We start from the raw sequence: 19,852 nt of genomic DNA, 5'->3' as shown, positions 1-19,852 counted from the left end.
TAAAGCACACGCAATTTCATGTGTTCCAATTCAATTCTGCATGCATGATTCGGCTCATAAAGTTCATAAATTTACATAGAACCTATTATTTGCATATACAATAAAAAAATAGCTCGCCAGATTGTTTGATACAACAGATTTGAGTTTTAATAAAAAATAACTAACATTAAAATAAAACGTGTTGATAAATCTTAAGGCTTTTAAGTGGATTATAAACATATTTTCACTTCGAGGACATTATAGGCTATTTGTAACATTTCGGAAAAAGAAGGTGCGGTTCAATGAGTCGGCGAGAACCGCTAATTTTGTGAACCAGTTCATTAAAAAAAAGACGATCCGATTCAAGTGAATGATTCATCGGACATCGATACACCCCCCGCCCTCCTCCTCCTCCTCTTCCTCCCTAGCGGAGCTCCTCTGCGCGTCGGTCGGGAGTCGCTACAGACACACACATACACACAGAGCCATGGCCGAAAACGCCGGCTTGGAAAACCATCGCATCAAGAGCTTCAAAAACAAGGGGCGAGATGTGGAGGTAAGTCCACCGGATACTTTGGACTCCGGGCTTTTCCCCCCAGGTCGTTTTCCTTCTCCTGAGTGTCTGTGGTTCTGGTATTATGGTGTCGGATCGGAGCGGGTGTTTGTGGACCCAGCAAGAGCATCATGCGGAGCGGGCGCGGCCTACATAGAGGCCTCTTTAAACACACATTTCCCTTCAATATTCACGAGTTAATCGCGACTTATACTCGGACTTGAGCTGTTATAGCGCATTATTTAGTCGTGTAATATTAAGACAGGTTTATTTATTAGGTCGGTAGGGTGGCACGGCTGTTAATTTTCTGTTTTAAATTGCGCTGGGCCAAAAACATGCAGATTTATCGTGTTAGCATGTGTGCTAGCTGCTAAGTGGTTAGCAAGCGGCAGATTAATCGTCTACTAGTCCGTTTATTCGTGTGTTTTCGTAACCATACTTTTTAACATTCATGTATAGAAGATAAACTCCCTAAACATTAGCAAATAATCTTAAATGTAACTTGCGAACCAGATATATGCGACAGAGACAGGTGTTTTAATACCGGCTTTAGCTAGCTCTCCTAAACTGAACCAGTGACCAGGAATACCTCAACATCTGACCTCTTTATTAATTGTTTAGTCACGCCAGTCTATAAGCCCTGCTGTAGTTGATCTTAATGTACTTGTCCATTGATTAGAGTTGATTATGGTGGTTTAATAAAGATGTCATTGTGAAATGTCAGTTGGTTAACATCTTTTCCTCTTCAATCAGATTGTCCTTTGGTGTGGTAGTTAGCATCTAAGCATCACCTGTAGGTAAACCAGAGCTACATAAGCCTGATTTTATTACCTTCAAACTGGAATGAAAACCTCCAGATGGTAGTGCTCCTGAATTCATACCCCGATGCAGGCTGCATAGAGGCGACCTAGAAATACTAGTAAGCCAGGTTGTGCAGTAAGATGAAGGATTATATAACACAGCAATGGAATTTTTCGTTCTTTGCCATAGTTGCCTTTGGCATGCACACTAGGGGACTACATTTATTATGTACTATTTACAGTATGTTATGTTTAAGTATGTCATGACTTTCAATTAAGCTGTCTGGTGATGGAGTATGTTTTATAAGATTGTGCTGGTTTTAACCCTGTGAGAAACATTTTATGTTCTGTTATCTTTTCTGAAGAAGTTTTTAACAAAGTTAACCCAAATATAGTTTGAGTTTTCAGCTAAAATAAATGGTAAACACCTGAAATTGTTTTTCCATAAATTTTTCTCACCCAGAAAATAGCCATAGAAGCTGGCATGGCGTTAAAAAGAAACAAACAAACCCATGGCAGTGATGCACATCAACAAATAATAATTGCGTTTGTCTCTACACCAAATAGTTGTAAATTGAGCAAAATCTTTAACCTATAACTACAAGTATATCCTTTGATATATATATATATATATATATATATATATATATATATATATATATATATATTTATTATTATTATTATTAAGCAAATCTCAACTTCTTGATCACTTATCATTGCAAAATGTAAACTTTTTATTTTATTTGCCGGAAATATATTTATTGTTGAATATGTAGCACACCCGTATACAAACGGTACACTTAAAGGGATGCTTTGGAGTAAAATCAACCTAGGGTCCTTTGCACCATGACCTCGAGCCAAACACCCCCCCAGAAGCCTTTTTTCCCTTGGTAGAACATTATTAAACTTAGAGCTTATTTAGAGAAATCAGCCGGATGGCTTAGTGCAGGCGCTAATGGATCCAAGGTTGTATCTCGTAAATTACCCCACTAATAATGCCCAGAATGGTACCAAACTTCTACAGTAGTACAAATAGGTTCTGTACTCATAAAACGAGGCATTGGAAAGTTTGTAAGTACATCAGGAGTTTATTTAAATAACACTTGCCTGATGGCTAATGCTACCGCTAACCCGGACGCCGAGGTCACTTCCGTGATTTGGGAAAAGCACGTAAAAATCCTGGCAGAAGCGATGCATAAGGATGTAGTGTAACGACGCCCAGTTCCAGGAATGCACTAATATTTTGTTGATAGTACCAGTTTTCAACAATTATTAGTTAACACTAAGTTGTCAACACTAATTCGTCGTTACACTACATCCTTATGTATCGCTTTCTGCCAGGACTTTTACGTGCTTTTCCCAAATCACGGAAGTGACCTCGGCGTCCGGGTTAACGGTAGCATTAGCCATCAGGCCATTGTTATTTAAATAAACTCCTGACGTACTTACAAACTTTCCAATGCCTCGTTTTATGAGTACAGAACCTATTTGTACTACTGTAGAAGTTTGGTTCCATTCTGGGCATTATTAGTGGGGTAATTTACGAGATACAACCTTGGATCCATTAGCGCCTGCACTAAGCCATCCGGCTGATTTCTCTAAATAAGCTCTAACTTTAATAATGTTCAACCAAGGGAAAAAAAGCTTCTGGGGGGGTGTTTGGCCCCGAACCATCCCTTTTAGTAAAGCGATATATATTATATGCTTGATTTATGTTGTCGCAAAACGTAAACTATATTATCGCCCAACTCTAATCTAGATATAGTTCTAAAAATCCATCTAAATATTAATGATTAGAGTCCACACCAGAGCTATAATAATAACAGCACAAATAAACAATATGGAATCTCTTTCAGAACAATTTTTCCCAGCCGATGAGCGATTAAAAACAATGACAGCCAATCAGAACCCACCAGACTTTAAAGAGCTCGATATAAAGTAGTAGACGACAAAACTGCAGTGTGTGCTTGGAATAAACGAAACAAAATCGTCTGCTGGTGTGGATGCTAATATAGTTATCTTATAGCTATCGTTCTTGGTGCGAACAGGCCTTAAGGCAAGATGATGTTAAAATATGCTTGACTTTAACATCATGATTTTCTGTAAAGCTGATTTGAAACAATGTCTATTGTGAATAGTGCTGTATAAAGTTGATTTGACATCTATAACCAAACACAATCAGTTAGCCTAAACTAAGAAACATGGCTTACGTCACATCTAACCCAGAGGACCAGCATAATGAGTGTTCAAAGTCACTTTCAAATGAACAGTATAACATTAAAGGTGCAGCAATCACATTTATGAAGAACTCATTTACTTGCATACCCTGTTGATACTAGACATCATTATCATCTTCTGCCGTAAGCTCATCCGAGGAACCCCTGAGGCCTCCTTCAAGATTAATGGTGCGAATTGACTGCAACTGACTATAGGCCGCTGGTGTGACTCAGCCGTCAGACACACATGGCTTTGGATGAAGCCAGCAAAGCTGTCGCCCCTCTGCAGCTATTCCGGGAATTTGTAAAGTAGATTCAGATTTCTCATCTTGTGTTCCTAAGAGCGAAGGGCTCGTGCATGATCCATTTGATGTGGCCAGCAACGGACTGTGGAACTGTGGGATACTTCGGCTCATTAGCCTGCTAGATTTAGCCAATAACAAGGATGTACTTGTAGCTAACTGAGGGAATGACGAGTGCTGCTGTCGTGCTGTGTTTTGCATTGCTAAGTGGCTGTGGAAAAAGAAACGAAGCCATTTGATTCGTCTGCTATGTCACATACTCACTTGATACCAACCTCAAAAATGGTCAAAAGAGGGTCTGAAGAGTTTGTTAAAATTTGCACCTTATAATCAGAGCATTTGTGATTGGATTATGGGGCTGGGTATTGATTTGAATTTGTTCTTGATTCATTTCTGATCTAGTGATCTAGATTAGATTAATTTGGATATATATTCTTAAAAAAAACTAAAAAATCTCAACCAATGCTGTAAACTATGCAGGCTGGGAACCCTGTGTATTGGTACAGTTAATATAATTTTAAAGGTTTAAATTTACAACAAACTATTCATTCAATTGCTATTTATTTTTAAAGATGATCAAAATCTGAGTTGTATGCAAACATTTATTTGCACAAGGCAGTTTTTGTATTTAATGATTTAATCGTTACTTCCTGCAATGTGTTGTTGAAATATAAACATTTAAATGGTTGCTGTCATAACTTGTAATGAAAGATTTATTCAAACATTCATTAAATAGACATCACTAACAGGTTAAATATAGTTAATATGTAATATAGTGCATAAATTCAGTAAAATACTCTAAAATTGAATGGCTTTTTTGAGGTAACTGTAACATTGTTTACAAGCTTTTTTATTGACATCTCTCCTCAGTTGAAACACTGATTAAGTGATTACATGAGACGTGATACGTTTCAGTAAGTTGTACTGTATCTTTCATCATGCCTTCTGATGTTCATATTTATTTAACGCTACAACTAAGAGTAAAGAGAAAGAGACAATCTGGGCCGTGTTTAACTCCACTTTTGGAGATGTACTCGCGAACTTCCCTAAGCACTTCCCCTCTGTGGAATCCCCAACGCCATTTTGAAGTGCGTTCAACTTCGTCATGAGGACAGACCCTCCACCCCTCAATTTTGACAGATTGAGCGAGTCTACTCTACATGTACACTTCAGGCAGATCTATAGACTAAAATGCACCATGTTTGTGACTTCACATCAGATCGCCATTAATTTACTTCCACCCCCCAGGCTAGTGTATGATATTGCCGTTAATTTGACATTTAACCTCATTTAATACTTGTTCTAGCTAGCGTTGTCACGATAATGGAATTTCTAACTTCGATACAATACATTGAAAAGTATTGATATTTGATTTCATTTTCGATACCACATGGATAACGCTGCATATACTGTCATATAGATATTTTTAATATTTCTTTTTTTGTCCATCTGTTGAAAGTCTAGGCAATCAAAGAGCTAATTTTGGCACTTGTATGTCAGAGGCGGCTTTATTATGTGTGTGCGGTTCGGATGCGAGCACGGAATCTGTGGGAATTAGTGAAATTATGCGCAATCCCGCCCTGAAATTCAGACCCGGTCACACCAACACTATTTAACCGGAGTGAATGAGATCTCTGAATGAGAAGAGGCGGGGGTGTGTCAACTCGCTGTAAGAGAGGAGAGCAAGAAAGAGCAGCTAGTATCGGTGTATCGATACTGCCGAAAGGAGTATTGAAATAGTTTCAGATATTTCAGTATCGATACATATCGAAATATCAATATTTTTGACAACATTAGTTCTAGCTACCTTAAGCTGACTGTTTTTTAACACAGTTATAGCTTATTATATTTTTATAATTGTATTTATATAATTGTATTTCGTTTTCTTTGCGCCTGTAGACTGAACACACAATACACACAAGCATGACGTCACCGTTTTTTACATGGAGACAACGGTATCGTTTTCAAAAACTCACTTTGAAACCCATTTTCAGAAGTTTGCGTTTTTAGGCCCCGAAACTCAGTTGTCGTGTAAATGAACGGCCAAAACGCATAAAAAATGGTGTCGTGTAAATAAATGGTGCCCCCCTAAGAGATCGTTCTTGGGATTTAAGAATCACTATGGAGATCATTAAACAGTGTACAATTGAAATAGTCAACCCAGCCCAGTTGAATAACACGAAGAAATTTCCTCAGGTAGCCTACATCCTGCTATTTTGCATGTGCCAGATGCTTTAGCCAAAATATGTGCTGGTAACATATTATAATTACACAATTTGCCAGCTTAGTTGCATTTAAGAAATTAATTTAATCAGAATGCGTTTTCCCTAGGAATTGAACCCCTGACTTTTGTGTAGCAAGCATCACAGGCTAAAAATGAGTCAAGCCTGATGTTTGTAGCTATTGTGCAGTCAACCTATTTATTAGCATGTCGTGGACCTAACAGGAGTGAGACAGCATGCCCTCAGACCATGCTGGCAACCAGACAAGCACATGCACACATACTGTGTCATTATGCTGGTCTCAAGAGTGTCAAGCTGTCATGTCGCCGGCGAAGCCTCTGTCCACTGACTCCTGGAGTGCTTCCTCTCGGCTCTGCCCTCCTGTCATTCTGCTGTGACTCATGCATAACGCATGTGTCACTAAAATACTGCTCATGTTGCGAATTCAGGAAAGAAATTCTTTTTTTTTTTTTTTTTTAAGTTGAATCCTTGAAGGTGTAAATGTGGCCTAGTGTTAGTTCAACATTGAGCCATGGTGCTTTTGCAGGTGAAACCAGTTCAAATCTGCCATCAATTGAAATACAGCTTTAGACATCATGTTACATAAATTGAATTCTAACAGGAACGATGAGCATTTTGTTTAAGATGTTTTATGGGGCTCCTCTAGTTCAACCACAGCTCTGTTTACACCTGGTATTAAGATGCATTTTGGTCGATCAGATCACAAGTGGGTGACGCTAAAACGTTTTGAGCTTGTCCACTTTCGACCACTTCCAGAGGTAGTCGAAAACGCATTTGACCGGATTGCTTTCGTAGTGTAGACGCTCATTTGGTCGATTGTGTTCAAACAGCCACAAAAGACCTCCTACTCTCCTCCTACTGACCTAATGTGTAAACATTATGGTAGCTACCCAAGTTTGGTTTGAAGATGAAAAACGTACCAAGCACAATGTTCTGTTACCATTCCTGATTTCTAACACACGTTCGCCATGGTCTTGCGGCTGTCAGAGCAGAAACGAAAGCTGATGCTCTCCGTATGTTTTTTCTTGTTCCCCGGCACGTTCATATGTAAATTGCTTATTTTGTCCGTTAGATCGAAGGATCTAAAAAAAAAAAACATTAATTTACCAGCCCATATACCCTCCACTCGAAGAAATCGGGACAGAAGTGGTTGAAAGTTTACAAAAGAGAAGAATTAAAATACCAGGTGTAAACGGGTCGGCTATGTGTCTACCCTCGTCTACTTGTCATCCGATTGACCAAAACGCATCTTAATACCAGGTGTAAACAGGGCATAAAGTGCAGAATGCTAACACCAATGTCATGGGTTCATTTCCTACTAAGGGAACACAAATTGATAAATATGCACTCAATGCACTGCAAGTCACTTTGAATAATTTACTTGTAAAAATGCATAATTTGAACTCTTACTTTGAGTATTGAATAATTGAACTTCCTGATATGTTTAATTAGTCATTTAGAAATAATTGCTGGTATTTTGTCCTTTTCTGTTTCCCTTTCTTGTTTGTCGGTTTTGCTTCTACATCCTCTCTCTTTTCCCCATCATGACTTTTGGATTGCATAAGGCACAGTGTGGGTTTGCTGTAACATGAACTAGTATGCCCAGTCACAAGATCAAATCCGATCCGTCCCACCATCCCCACCACACAGCATGTGAAGTCTTTGCATTGTTGGCTTGGCTGCTGATGTTTTTACTTTTCCTCCCAGGGCTATATCCTATTGAAGTTGTATATTAAAGAAAATAAATAAATTAGGGAGAAGAACCATTTGCGACAAGTGACCTGTCCATCTTGTCAAAGTCGGAATGAAATGAAAAATTCTTATATATTTAATAAGTGCATGTTGTAGATCTTACTGTGAACAATTTAGTCCGCTTATATCCTCTCCCTGAAATCTCACGTTCATCTGAATCTACATCACAATACGGAATAAAATATCCATCTCTACTTCCATTTCATTGCGGCCTGAATGTGTTTTGTTGCTCCAGATATATTCCTGCCGCTCTGTCTTGTGCAGATGTTTGTTCCGTTGGGTTTTATGGAACAGTTCTAATAGAATGGCCAAAAAATGTGATTGTCTAAACAGAGGACTGAGTGACAGCGGGGTTCTGCCGTCACCATGGTTACCACGGTTGGTTGCCTCTTTGTTCTGTTGGAGTGGCAAGACTTTGGTTGGCATTTTGTTTGCATCATTACAGCCCATTAGAGGGTGTCACTGTGGCAGTGTGTGAATCACTTGTGGATTTGAACAAGTTGCTAAACCCTAGTATTAAACTTAAAGCAACCACCCACAATGCTCTGGCGTAACAAAACTCTGAGTCTTAGAATTTCTTCATACCTCAGATATGTTATACTGTACTTAACCAACCTATTTCTCTTCTTTTTCAGACGATGCGAAGACATCGTAATGAAGTGACGGTAGAACTGAGAAAGGTAAGTTCACAATTATGTTTCAGGATTATTTGCACAGTCACTGATCATTTGCAAGTTTCCTCTGGATGGAAGTATTTAAGCTACATGTGTAACTGAACATTGCATTCTGATGCAATACATGTGACTCATCAGAGAATGTTGGTTGAAATAAACCAGACTTACAAAATTGATTCTCACCCCTCTTTAGTTTTTTTTATTCCTAAATAACTACGTGCACTCTTACCAACAACATTAAGCTGTTGATTGTGGTGATTCAGCGGGCACTTGAGGTTTGTATTTAGCGCTGCATGTAAGAGCTCTGAATAGTTCCTCAGTCTCGTTTAGGGCTGGGCTATAAAGCTAAAAACAAATGTCTTCACTTGCAGTATTTATGCATTTGCTCAGAAATGATCTGGAATTTATGTATTTATTGAGCTTGTTAACTTTTAGTGGCTGACTTTGAATTGATTCACTGAAATGGAGTTTGAACTGATTCACAATAATGCAATATTTTGCTACTGATAGAGATGGCATTAAAACATACGTTTCAACTGCTGTGAGCCAAAATATTGAATTGAGGGTGGGGTTTTACTTCAGCGCACCTCCTCTCATCCCTCGCTCATAGCAGACTGATTAAAGATAACCACGACAAACACATTGTTTTCTGTGTATTAACTTGCATGGATTAATTGTTCACCACAAGACTAGTATGTGCGCTAACAAAGTTAATAGGGTAAATTATGACTTTTAAAGAATCGCCACCACCTTTTGCCCCTTTATTGCTTCCACCAATAGTTGTAGGAACTATGAAAACGTTCCTCCGCTACCAAAGCCCCTAAAGTGTAGCGGCAGCGTTGTGTGAGATGATGTGATTGTGCGGGTACATCGTTGCAGGAAATAGAGGAGCATCTGTTGCTTGAATGTGGCCTCAGCGTGGAGTCTCTTCTTGCATTACAGTCAACTTAAGCAGGTGGTGATTGCACAGATGCTTTTTTTCTTGCTTCAGGACGTTGCATTTAGGATTTTTCTGTTCTATCTTTTCTGTAAGACATGAGCACAGGAAGCAAGGCTCTCACTCTAAATATAGTGTATAGTGACACATCTGATAGCGTAACCAAATGTTGACCAAACATGTAACATAATGAATCAGATACCAGAGACTGAAGGATCCTGCTGCTGTGTCAAACACACAATCTGAGCAACTGAGCAGATAAGTCTTATGCTCGGTATGCATTGTACGTTTTTGGTCTGTCCCAGATGAAAGCTGACCAATCGTGGTGATTTCTGTGGTCGTGGCTGCTAAACGGTGGTCTTATGTCTTACAGTGAGAGAGGTTCAAAGATGGCCGTTGTCACGGTCGTGTGACCAAAGATACCCTGCGATCATTTTCTGACAGTGTCAGAAATGTAGAATGATCATCTCATAGTGTGTAGACCTACGTCTACTGACCAGCCAATAAAAATGCAACATGAACATGGCGCTAAAACTTAAAACTATGTGCCTTGAGCTCCATTTGCAAAAATGGCATGCCAAGTAGGCCTCTTTTCCCTAGTCCATATTCTCCTCTTTCGCTTACTCTTTTTCAGTGCACATAAAAAACACAATTGCCAAAGTGCATCTTGCTCTTTTTGTTTACCACTAGCGCATGTTGAATTCAGTGTGTCATCATCGTACAATGTCGTACCCAAGTTTATTAGATCCATGTCGTACTGTGTGATTTGTAATGATCTTAAAGGATTGAGAATCACACTGTAGCAGACATTAAATCCACGATTTCACATGCTTGAGATACTCGCTTTTGTTACCACCAGTCATAACTGGTTTCATGTGTTATCATGTGTCATAACTTGTTTCTTTTTTTAATTTAGCAGAAAAACACGACTATTGATATTAGTCCTTGTTTAAAAAAACAAGTCACATGGCTTTGTTCTCTCAGCTGGTGAGCTGTTTCTTTTGGAAATCTGGTTTGCGCTTGCAGTATTTGGGTCATGCTATCCATGGTCACGGGGCCCCTGGTTGGCTGCACCCCAAGAGGGAGGTTGTCATGAGGGGCTTCCCTCGTCACACACTTCTCCCCTCCCCTCCTCCCTTTCTTTTGGCACAGAACTCCGAACCTCGCTAGAACTACTTGTGTATTTTTATGGGTTTTACATCTAATGAAAACTGTAACAGGTCCCTACTTGATAAAGTAGCATGTCATCACCAGAAGCCAAGCTGCCTTCAGCCTCTGACAAAGTCCATTATGACAAATGGCGCAGTCTGAGTGCGTTGAAATCCCCTGTTGTTGATCTGGTAGGCCAGAGTTTATGTGAAGCAGAAGTTTAGTCCCACAGCCTTGATCTTGATGCATTTGGTGCTGGATTGGGTGACGCAGCATGTCCTGTCCATATTAGGCGCTGATACTGTCAGCCCAGAGGAATCGGACAGAATGCTGCTGTGCTCTGTGTGCGAGACATTCCTCTTTGCATTCCAGTTTGCTCTAACATTAGCGTCACAGACCGCTCACCCTCACATTAGTTTCTCACACAGCCTAGAACCAGAAGGGACTTTCTGTGTGCCATTTTTTTTTCAGTTATTTGCCTTTTTTTAAGGGTTCGATATTGTGCTGTTAAATTTTATTTCATTAACATTAGCAGCAAAATATTCTTTTTAAGGGTTTCGGGAGAAAATCCATTTTAGGTCTAAAATTCCATTAGGAATGCTGCGATAGTCGGTGTTACAGGTGTTACACAGTCGCACACAGATTACATCACTTGTCCACCGCTGCACGTTTGTAAAAAAAAATGTTTCATAGTAATAAAAATCATTTAGTTCAGTTAAAGAAGAGACACTACTATTTAAAACTGATTAACCTGTGGGAAAAAATAAGATTTTGTTGCAGTGTGGGAATTATTTTTTTAAAAACCTGAAACATTTGCACATAACTGCCTGTATACCAACTTATTTGGTGTTTTGAATTTCCCACGCCTCTTCAGTTTGAGGTAATAAGGATGAAGTACTCCAGATGCTTGCTAAATGCCAGACCAACTAGCAAAATGTGATAAAGTCTGTCAAAAAGTTTTTTTTTTTTCTGGCTGTATGTAGCACCTTCCGCTCTGCAGTTCCTTCTGAAGGATTCCAGTGTTAGAAACAAGCAGCTAATGTTTGTATTTAACAAAATATAAAAATGAAGTCATTTCATTCTGAACTCTTAATTTGGGCAGCACATTGAACCCCTGTATTTAAGCAGAGGATTGTTGTATTAAAGTTACAGCAGAAAAAAAACAGCCATTTGATTTTAAGGGAAGATGTATGATATAACCTCTTTAAAATAATAGTTTATTAAAAATAAAAACACTTTTATTAAATATACATGACATTAATTCACACTTAAGAGTGTATTCTATGATTTCCTCAAGTCTGTAAAATCACAGATTCATTTTTTATTAGTTTTGGTTTGTGAAGTGCAAGTATTCACAGAGGACCTAATATTTACTTAATTTCTCAATCCGCACAGAACAAAAGAGACGAGCATCTCCTGAAGAAACGAAATGTTCCACAGGAAGAGAGTCTGGAAGATTCCGATGTGGACTCTGACTTCAAAGGGGTAAGAGGCTTTCTACTCATTTCATCTCCCTCCATATCTTCCGTTTTCCTTTACATAGTTGGTCTGAATTTTTCTCTTCTTTTTCTCCTCAGCAAAACGTAACGCTAGATGCCATCTTACAGGTAAGGTTTAACGTGGTAAATGTCTGATAAATAACTGATTCGGAGGGTCAGCGCACAGCAGCACTTCATTTCACAAAGTGTGGGTGTGAACGACGACTCCTTCCTCTCATTCGCCATTACTCCTTTTTCTTTTTTTTCCTACAGAATGCCACCAGTGACAATGCAGTTGTTCAGCTCAGCGCAGTGCAAGCAGCCAGGTAAAGTGTTGTGATGTATGAAAAGATTTGAATTTGTTACACATGAATGTCTTTTAAAAACATAATCTCATGCCTTTAATTACCTCAAGTCAACAAATCAGACTGTTTTTGCTTTGATACACATGCCTGGTCATTATGCACATGATTCATCATCCGTGCGAGTCTAAAGACAAATATAAGTCCTAAACTAATTTATATTCCTTGTTGAATATAATTAAAAATGCATCACATTTTGTTGATGTTTCTATTTTTTTCTGAAGTAGTCTGATTAATGTTAAATCAGCTGAATGTGAAAAGCATAACACAAAACAATGACGTACTCTGTCAATTATGCTTGTAATTAAATATGTTTTGCTGGATTTGTCTCTTTGAAATGGATTGCATTAACACTGCTTACATGTATTTGGCGTGCCGGATAATGAATGAAAGAGTGCCTGACTATTTTTCTCTTTTCCGTAATCGCAGAAAATTGCTCTCAAGTGACAGAAATCCTCCCATAGACGACTTGATAAAATGTGGAATCCTTCCAATCTTAGTCAAATGCCTGGAGAGGGATGACAAGTGAGTGTGACTATACATTGCACCAAATGAAATGATTCAAAACTTAATGAAACCTTTTTAATTGTGCTGTTTGTGTACAAACATGCATCAGAGTTAATGAAGTTTTCAATGTCAATCTTGAATGATGGTAGAGAAAGTGAATGAGATAAAAGAATAAGGGATGAGGCAGAAGGTGGATGTTAGATGGAGATCCTCAAGTGAGAACACTGCCGTTCAAAAATTTGGGGTCAGTAAGATTCAAGATGCATGAAATTGACTAAAAGTGAATGTAAAGACATTTATAATGTTACAAAATATTTCTATTTCAGATAAATGTTCTTTTGAAGTTTCTTTTCATCAAAGAATCCTGAAAAAAATGTATTACGGTTGGTTTCCGCAAAAGTATTAAAAAGCACAACGGTTTTCAACATTGATAATAATAAGAAATGTTTGTTGAGCATCAAATCAGAATATTAGAATGATTTCTGAAGGATCATGTGACACTGAAGACTGGAGTAATGATGCTGAAACACAGACAGTAATGCTTCACTGATTTTTAAGGTGCGTTCAGTCGTGGCCTTATAGTTCCACCAAAGTGTTATTCATAAAGACGTGCTAAATCAGACACAACATGCCCGGATTTCTACAGCCTTATTCAGCAACAGCAAAACAATTACAAATTTTAGTCAACTGGTGAGGTTGCACAGAAATGAGTGTCCTTAGGCGGGTGTCACGCCTTTCTCCATGACCGGCCCATGCTTTCATCCTGTGAATTAACAAGCATGTTCAGATTTGCTGACTTGTTTGGGAGCCATATGGTCAAAGTTAGCAAAATGAAGTGGAAGTTACAGAATCTTTTAAATGCATATTTATGAGGAGACATAAGGATTGTTACCCGATACACAAATGGAAAACCACTCCAGCAATACCTATAAAATCATTTTTAAGATCTTTTTTCTATTTTATCATACTTGACTTGAAAAATCATAAAAATGCATCTGACAATACTGTGTGTTACAGTGATCTGACTCAAACTGAAATCATTGCTTTTGTCTTCATGTCTGACTCTAAATGAGCCAAGAACTGTTAGTGTGTTTATGTACTTTTTAAAGTTTTTATAAAGGTCAGTTCTGGCTACAAACACAGAATCCTGTGGGAAAGTCCTGCTGAGCCTTTTTCAGAGCATCTCAGAAGGTCATTTTGTATTCAGAGTGGTCCGAGGTGAAGTGTTGTTTACCACCAGTGCAAAAAAAAAAAAATCTGAACTTCCATTTCTCTCTCTTTTTCTTCATCAGTCCTTCATTGCAGTTTGAAGCTGCCTGGGCTTTGACCAACATTGCATCAGGGACGTCTGCACAGACACAGGCAGTGGTCAAATCCAGTAAGTTGTTTGGACAGGCCTTTGTCTACTGAATCAACCGGTTTTGACTATGTCAGCTCTCTGTATTTGAAGGCTCTGTCCTCCTCTCATTCTCTGTCCCTGTCTGTCTAGATGCTGTCCCATTGTTTTTGAGACTTCTCCACTCTCCTCATCAGAATGTGTGTGAGCAGGCCGTGTGGGCGCTGGGAAACATCATTGGTGAGTGATTGAAATGTCCTCACACTGTTTTTGCCACTGAATTTTGTAACTGAAAAGATCAAAAACAAGAATTTATATCGAAACCAAGGAGAGCGCAAGTTCTTTTTTTCATCCTCCTGGCAGCAAATACTAACCAACCAATGAGATGTGAACTTTTGGATGTCATGTCCAGAAGAGCGGCTACATGCGTATTAGTGGCATTAACGCATTGAAAGCTGTTGGTTCAACCAAAATTAAACACCACAGACATAATTTTAGATTCAGTTATAGTTGACATACCTCTCACAAACCTTTAAAGCTTTTCTTCTGTTGCGCAACCTATAGTACTGGAGTATATTTCCAAAAAATGCTTTGTTTAATTAGCATTGTTTTGTTTTTTTCTCATATAATTACTGCTGTTGCATTTCTTAAGTAGTGCATTGACAATTTAAACTTGCAAATGTATCCCCAAAAATCGGGAGAGTTGTAACAGCTGTGATACTCATCAGTAGTGTTATTTACACTTTTTAACTCGCTCTTGTGATTTATGGGCCTTTGCAGGTGATGGACCTCAGTGTCGAGATTACGTCATCTCGCTCGGTGTGGTCAAACCTCTCTTGTCGTTTATTAATCCTTCCATCCCCATAACCTTCTTGAGAAACGTAACCTGGGTCATTGTCAATCTGTGCCGAAACAAAGACCCACCCCCACCCATGGAAACAGTGCAAGAGGTGAGGAGTGTATGTGATCATATGTACTTTTACTACTCGTTTCTTTTAGTTGGTAAAAATGATCTATAAATTGTTTAGTTGAATATTGTCTAGTAAACATAAACTGTGTTTTTAAATCATCTAAAATAACACTTGATCAATGTTAACAGAAATAGTGTGATGTGGTAAAAACACATTAGTAATCTATCTGCTCTCATTAAGTCGGTTCAAGCCTGACTGCTGAAGTGCATAGAAATGCAGCGATTTGATTGGATAAATTGATCCACTTAGCTGGCTGTTTGACTGATTGATATGCACGAAGCACTTTATAAACTGGCATTTAATCCAGTGAAGCACCACTGTGCCACAATCTTAGTGTGCAGGATATGTGTATTTCCATTATTGCGTTTCAGACGAAACCCTTCTTAATAATCTGAAGTCTGTCTCCTTTCTATTTAGCTACTATCTATTCAGTCATGGTTTGCAGTTATTATGCTGTATAATCTACATGCCAATATTTTATCATTCTCTCTTTTGTTTTCTTCTCCTGTCTGTAATCTGGAGGTATAGCTTTGAGCTGAAGGGAACATATTGTACCTCCTGCTGCTTGGAAATAATTAGACTGGTGTTTTCACTGTGTGTGTGTGTAATATAACAACTGTTTCATTGATGGCAGATCTAATGAATATTCTGTTGTCCTACAGCTGATTTCATGTTTGCATGCTGTGTGCTTATTCTCAAAAATCTGGTGAAATATCAGCTTCTAAAATATCAGTTTTTCTTTCACAGATTCTTCCTGCCCTCTGTGTACTCATATATCATACAGATATAAATGTAAGTACAAGATGTAAAAAAGCAGAAGTGTTGCTCTTAGTTGAATAATGAGTGTAGTAAATCTGTTTTTAGTCTCTTTACTAAGTGATAACGTTTGGTTATTATCGCACAGGAAACACTGAGTTTATCTGAACCTCGATGTGACGCGAAGGGTTATTGTATTGTCTTGAAGGACTTTATTTTGCAATAATGATTGGCTGACTGTACATTTATCCCAGTTATTGTGTGGCTACTTATCAAATAAATATACATTTAAACTAAAAGCAATATTTTGTTAATGTATTCAAAAAGAAAGAAAAATAGTCCATTTGACCTCTCAGTACAACAGCTGACCAATCTGAGAGCTGTGTAGTAAATGATAGAAACCGAGTCTTGACTGAGACTGAATTTAGAATACTAAAATCTTTTTCTTTCTCTAGATTCTGGTAGACACTGTGTGGGCTCTGTCGTATCTGACAGATGGAGGTAATGAGCAGATTCAGATGGTAATAGACTCAGGTGTCGTCCCCTTCCTTGTCCCACTGCTCAGCCACCAAGAGGTCAAAGTTCAGGTAAAAAAAAATGCAGATTTTTTTAGTTTCCGCTGAAACCCGAATCCGGTTTCTGATAGTGTTTGTGTGTCCTCTGCTCAGACCGCAGCGCTGAGAGCGGTGGGGAACATTGTAACCGGGACGGATGAGCAGACTCAGGTGGTGCTCAACTGTGACGTCCTCTCTCACTTTCCCAACCTGCTCACACACCCCAAAGAGAAGATCAACAAGGTGAGACAAACACACACACCCCATCGGATCCCATTTGTGTGAAATGCAATGGTGAAACCCAATCATTTACTTGCTTGATTGCCTAAATGACTCCAGAAATCTCCCCATTCCCAGTGTAAGCGCTGTGGTGCATGTTTAGAGTACATCTGTGATGTGTCTGTTCTTCCCTGCAGGAGGCAGTGTGGTTCCTGTCCAATATAACAGCAGGTAACCAGCAGCAGGTGCAGGCTGTAATAGATGCTGGTCTCATACCCATGATCATTCACCAGCTTGCCAAGGTAAGACTTTATCTGCGTAGCCTGCTATACGTCCACTTTTGCAGATTCATTTTAGCATTAACACCACCTTGCTTCAGATTTGCAATTCTGCCATAGGATTTATACTGTGAATCTAAAAGTCTGAGACCACATGTAAAAATGCTTATATTTTGCTTTTTCCTATTTTATTTTTATTACAAATTATGTACAAATTAAATATCTTAACACTGCCGAGTATTTCTGATTAATTTTATGTCATAATGCTGTTTCTTTGAAGTCCTAAAATGTTATTTTTCAAGTTAAAATTATCTTTTAAATCCAAGCAATATCTAGGGAGTACAATATCCTAAAGACTTGGGATTGGGTCTTATTTGGCTTGGGCCAATAAGCAACCACTCAAAACACCTTATAATTGACATGAACACGGCATCTGAAGTAAAATTTAAAGCCTGAATCTTGACTCTCAGAAGAGTCCAGTTTAGACACTCCCCTAACTAAACAGTGATTTACCTTGATTTATCAAGTCTAATACATGTATCTTGGTTTTTCCAAACAGGGTGATTTTGGAACACAGAAGGAAGCTGCATGGGCCATCAGCAACTTGACAATAAGTGGAAGAAAAGATCAGGTTTGAACCATTTGCAATGAATCTTGGATTCAGAGTCATTTTCCCCTTCATTTCATTGGTTATTTTGCTGTAATCGGCAGGTGGAGTACTTAGTGCAACAAAACGTGATCCCGCCCTTCTGCAACCTGCTGTCAGTGAAAGACTCTCAGGTGGTCCAGGTGGTTCTTGATGGACTGAAAAACATCCTCATCATGGCTGGGGAGGAAGCCAGCACAATTGCTGAGATCATTGAAGAGTGTGGAGGTAATGGGTTGTCATGGTTCCTTCATATTTCGACTGGTTGTATTCTAAAAGATGACCAGTAGTCAGAAATGATCACACCTGTACATTCACTGATGTTTTTACTTATTTTGTAGAAAAAAAAGATGGTCAGTAATAGTCTTGCTTCTGACTTTCAGGATTGGAAAAAATCGAGAACCTACAGCAGCACGAAAATGAGGACATCTATAAACTTGCATTTGAAATCATCGATCAGTACTTTTCAGGAGACGATGTGAGTCTTGTTTCTTGGCATGTCTCTGTATAGTGCTTGACAATGACTTTCGGTTTATTCTAAGCACGGACTGCAGTTTTGTCGTCTGCCACTTTAAATGCTTGAGCTCATTAATGTCGAGTGGATTTTGATTCATCAGCTGAGAAAAAAATCATTCTGAAAGCGATTTCTTTCCTCTGTGGTTATCGGGTTTGGACTTCCCTATTTTCATAGAATTAGAGCGACTATTGCAACTTTACAGTTGTAGTTATCATTATAGTATTTGTCCTAAACTGCCCTAAACTGGCCTTAATTCTTTTTGGCTCTGCTTGTAGATTGATGAGGACCCCAGCCTGATTCCTGAGGCCACCCAGGGAGGCACATTTAATTTCGATCCAGCCTCCAACCTACAAACCAAGGAGTTCAAGTTCTAGACAACCAGAGCTTCGAACTCAGGAACGGTGGGTTTCCCAGCTGCTCCTCAACCCCTGCCACCTACTGACCCATCATCTACCAACCACTCACTAACCAGAAAAACAAACCAATCACCACGCTCAAATGACACTCGCTCACACAGAAGAAAATAGCACTGAAGGTTCTGAGTACCTGTCTCAACGCCACTCAAAACATGGATGGATCTCAACAACTTCAAGACATGGAAGAGAAAAAGTACAAGAACAAGATTATACTGCAGTTGCCAAAAAAAAAAAAGGAAAAAAAAAAAAAGATATATATTTTGCTCTTTCTTTCACTCACTCACACACATAGGTGAGCATGAACAATAAAAGGAACTTCTGTTGTTGTACCAGCCATCATATCAGCCAAGGAAGATGAAAGAAAGAGATGTTCCTGAAATAGAAAAGCAGGGATTTTTCTTTTGTTTCCAAGAAATTCCTTCCCTCAAAACATTGCATTTCTGGTGATGATCTTCGAGTCTCAGACAGACGTCCAGCCTCTACTGTGTTAAGCCATTTGGACCCCCTCCCTAATTCATCTGAATCTGTGACCTAGCCTATAATGGGTTATTCCATGGAATATAATTCAAATGGGGGAAGGGAGTGTCTCTAAATATGTGGTGTGCAAACAGAACTTAAATTATCACCACAAATTCTTGCATTTTCTTCATCCTGAAATTATGGATATTTAAAAACAAACAAAACAAAAAAACACTGAAGATAATGAAGAAAAAAAATTGTCAGCAGATCACACAAACTTAAATGGAGAAAATCTCATCTGAGACGGTCAAGCACCCTCATTTTGAGTTATCAAGTTCTGCAGCGATAGTGTAGTGGACATTCATTGTGCCGATCTTTTTGGTTTGCAATTGGACTGTCGGATGTGTCAAAGGAGGATCCTAATTGAGATGATCATCAGTCGGGTCAATTTGGCCAGGACTTTTAAAGGGCCGCCCCAACCTTTGGAAGTTCATTGAGATCACCTTAACAGGTCTTTCTGCTCAACAAGAGTGCTCTGGCAGCGCTCCTTATTTCCTGGATTCATTTTCTCTACTTCCTGTCTGTAACCATAGTAATAAGTTCTTTGGGACAAGCCCAATTGTAACCGGTTGGAGGATATTTTCACTAAATCAGTACATTTCAGCACTCGGTAGTCAAAACCACAAGAAACTTTGCAACAGTGATTGGATTGTGAATTCTTTTTTTGTTTTGATCAGTGGAGCTTCCG

At 38.8% G+C, this 19,852-nt stretch overlaps 1 protein-coding gene across 1 annotated transcript; it reads left to right on the top strand.

Moving 5' to 3' along the window:
* The first annotated feature begins 91 nt into the window (after window positions 1-91).
* On the top strand, window positions 92-19,314 carry kpna3 (karyopherin alpha 3 (importin alpha 4)). The gene is made up of 17 exons (XM_081361764.1): window positions 92-535; window positions 8,481-8,525; window positions 12,001-12,090; window positions 12,183-12,212; window positions 12,357-12,409; window positions 12,875-12,970; window positions 14,245-14,330; window positions 14,442-14,528; window positions 15,069-15,238; window positions 16,007-16,051; window positions 16,471-16,602; window positions 16,684-16,812; window positions 16,986-17,090; window positions 17,626-17,697; window positions 17,778-17,940; window positions 18,096-18,190; window positions 18,505-19,314. Exons 1-17 carry the CDS (start codon window positions 350-352, stop codon window positions 18,601-18,603), a joined length of 1,683 nt encoding a protein of 560 aa, XP_081217890.1. The 5' UTR covers window positions 92-349; the 3' UTR covers window positions 18,604-19,314.
* Window positions 19,315-19,852: the final 538 nt, after the last annotated feature.

Source organism: Scardinius erythrophthalmus (assembly GCF_964197995.2).
Source record: "Scardinius erythrophthalmus genome assembly, chromosome: 3".
Taxonomy (NCBI): Eukaryota; Metazoa; Chordata; class Actinopteri; order Cypriniformes; family Leuciscidae; genus Scardinius; species Scardinius erythrophthalmus.
This window is presented reverse-complemented; position numbering and strand designations above follow the sequence as displayed.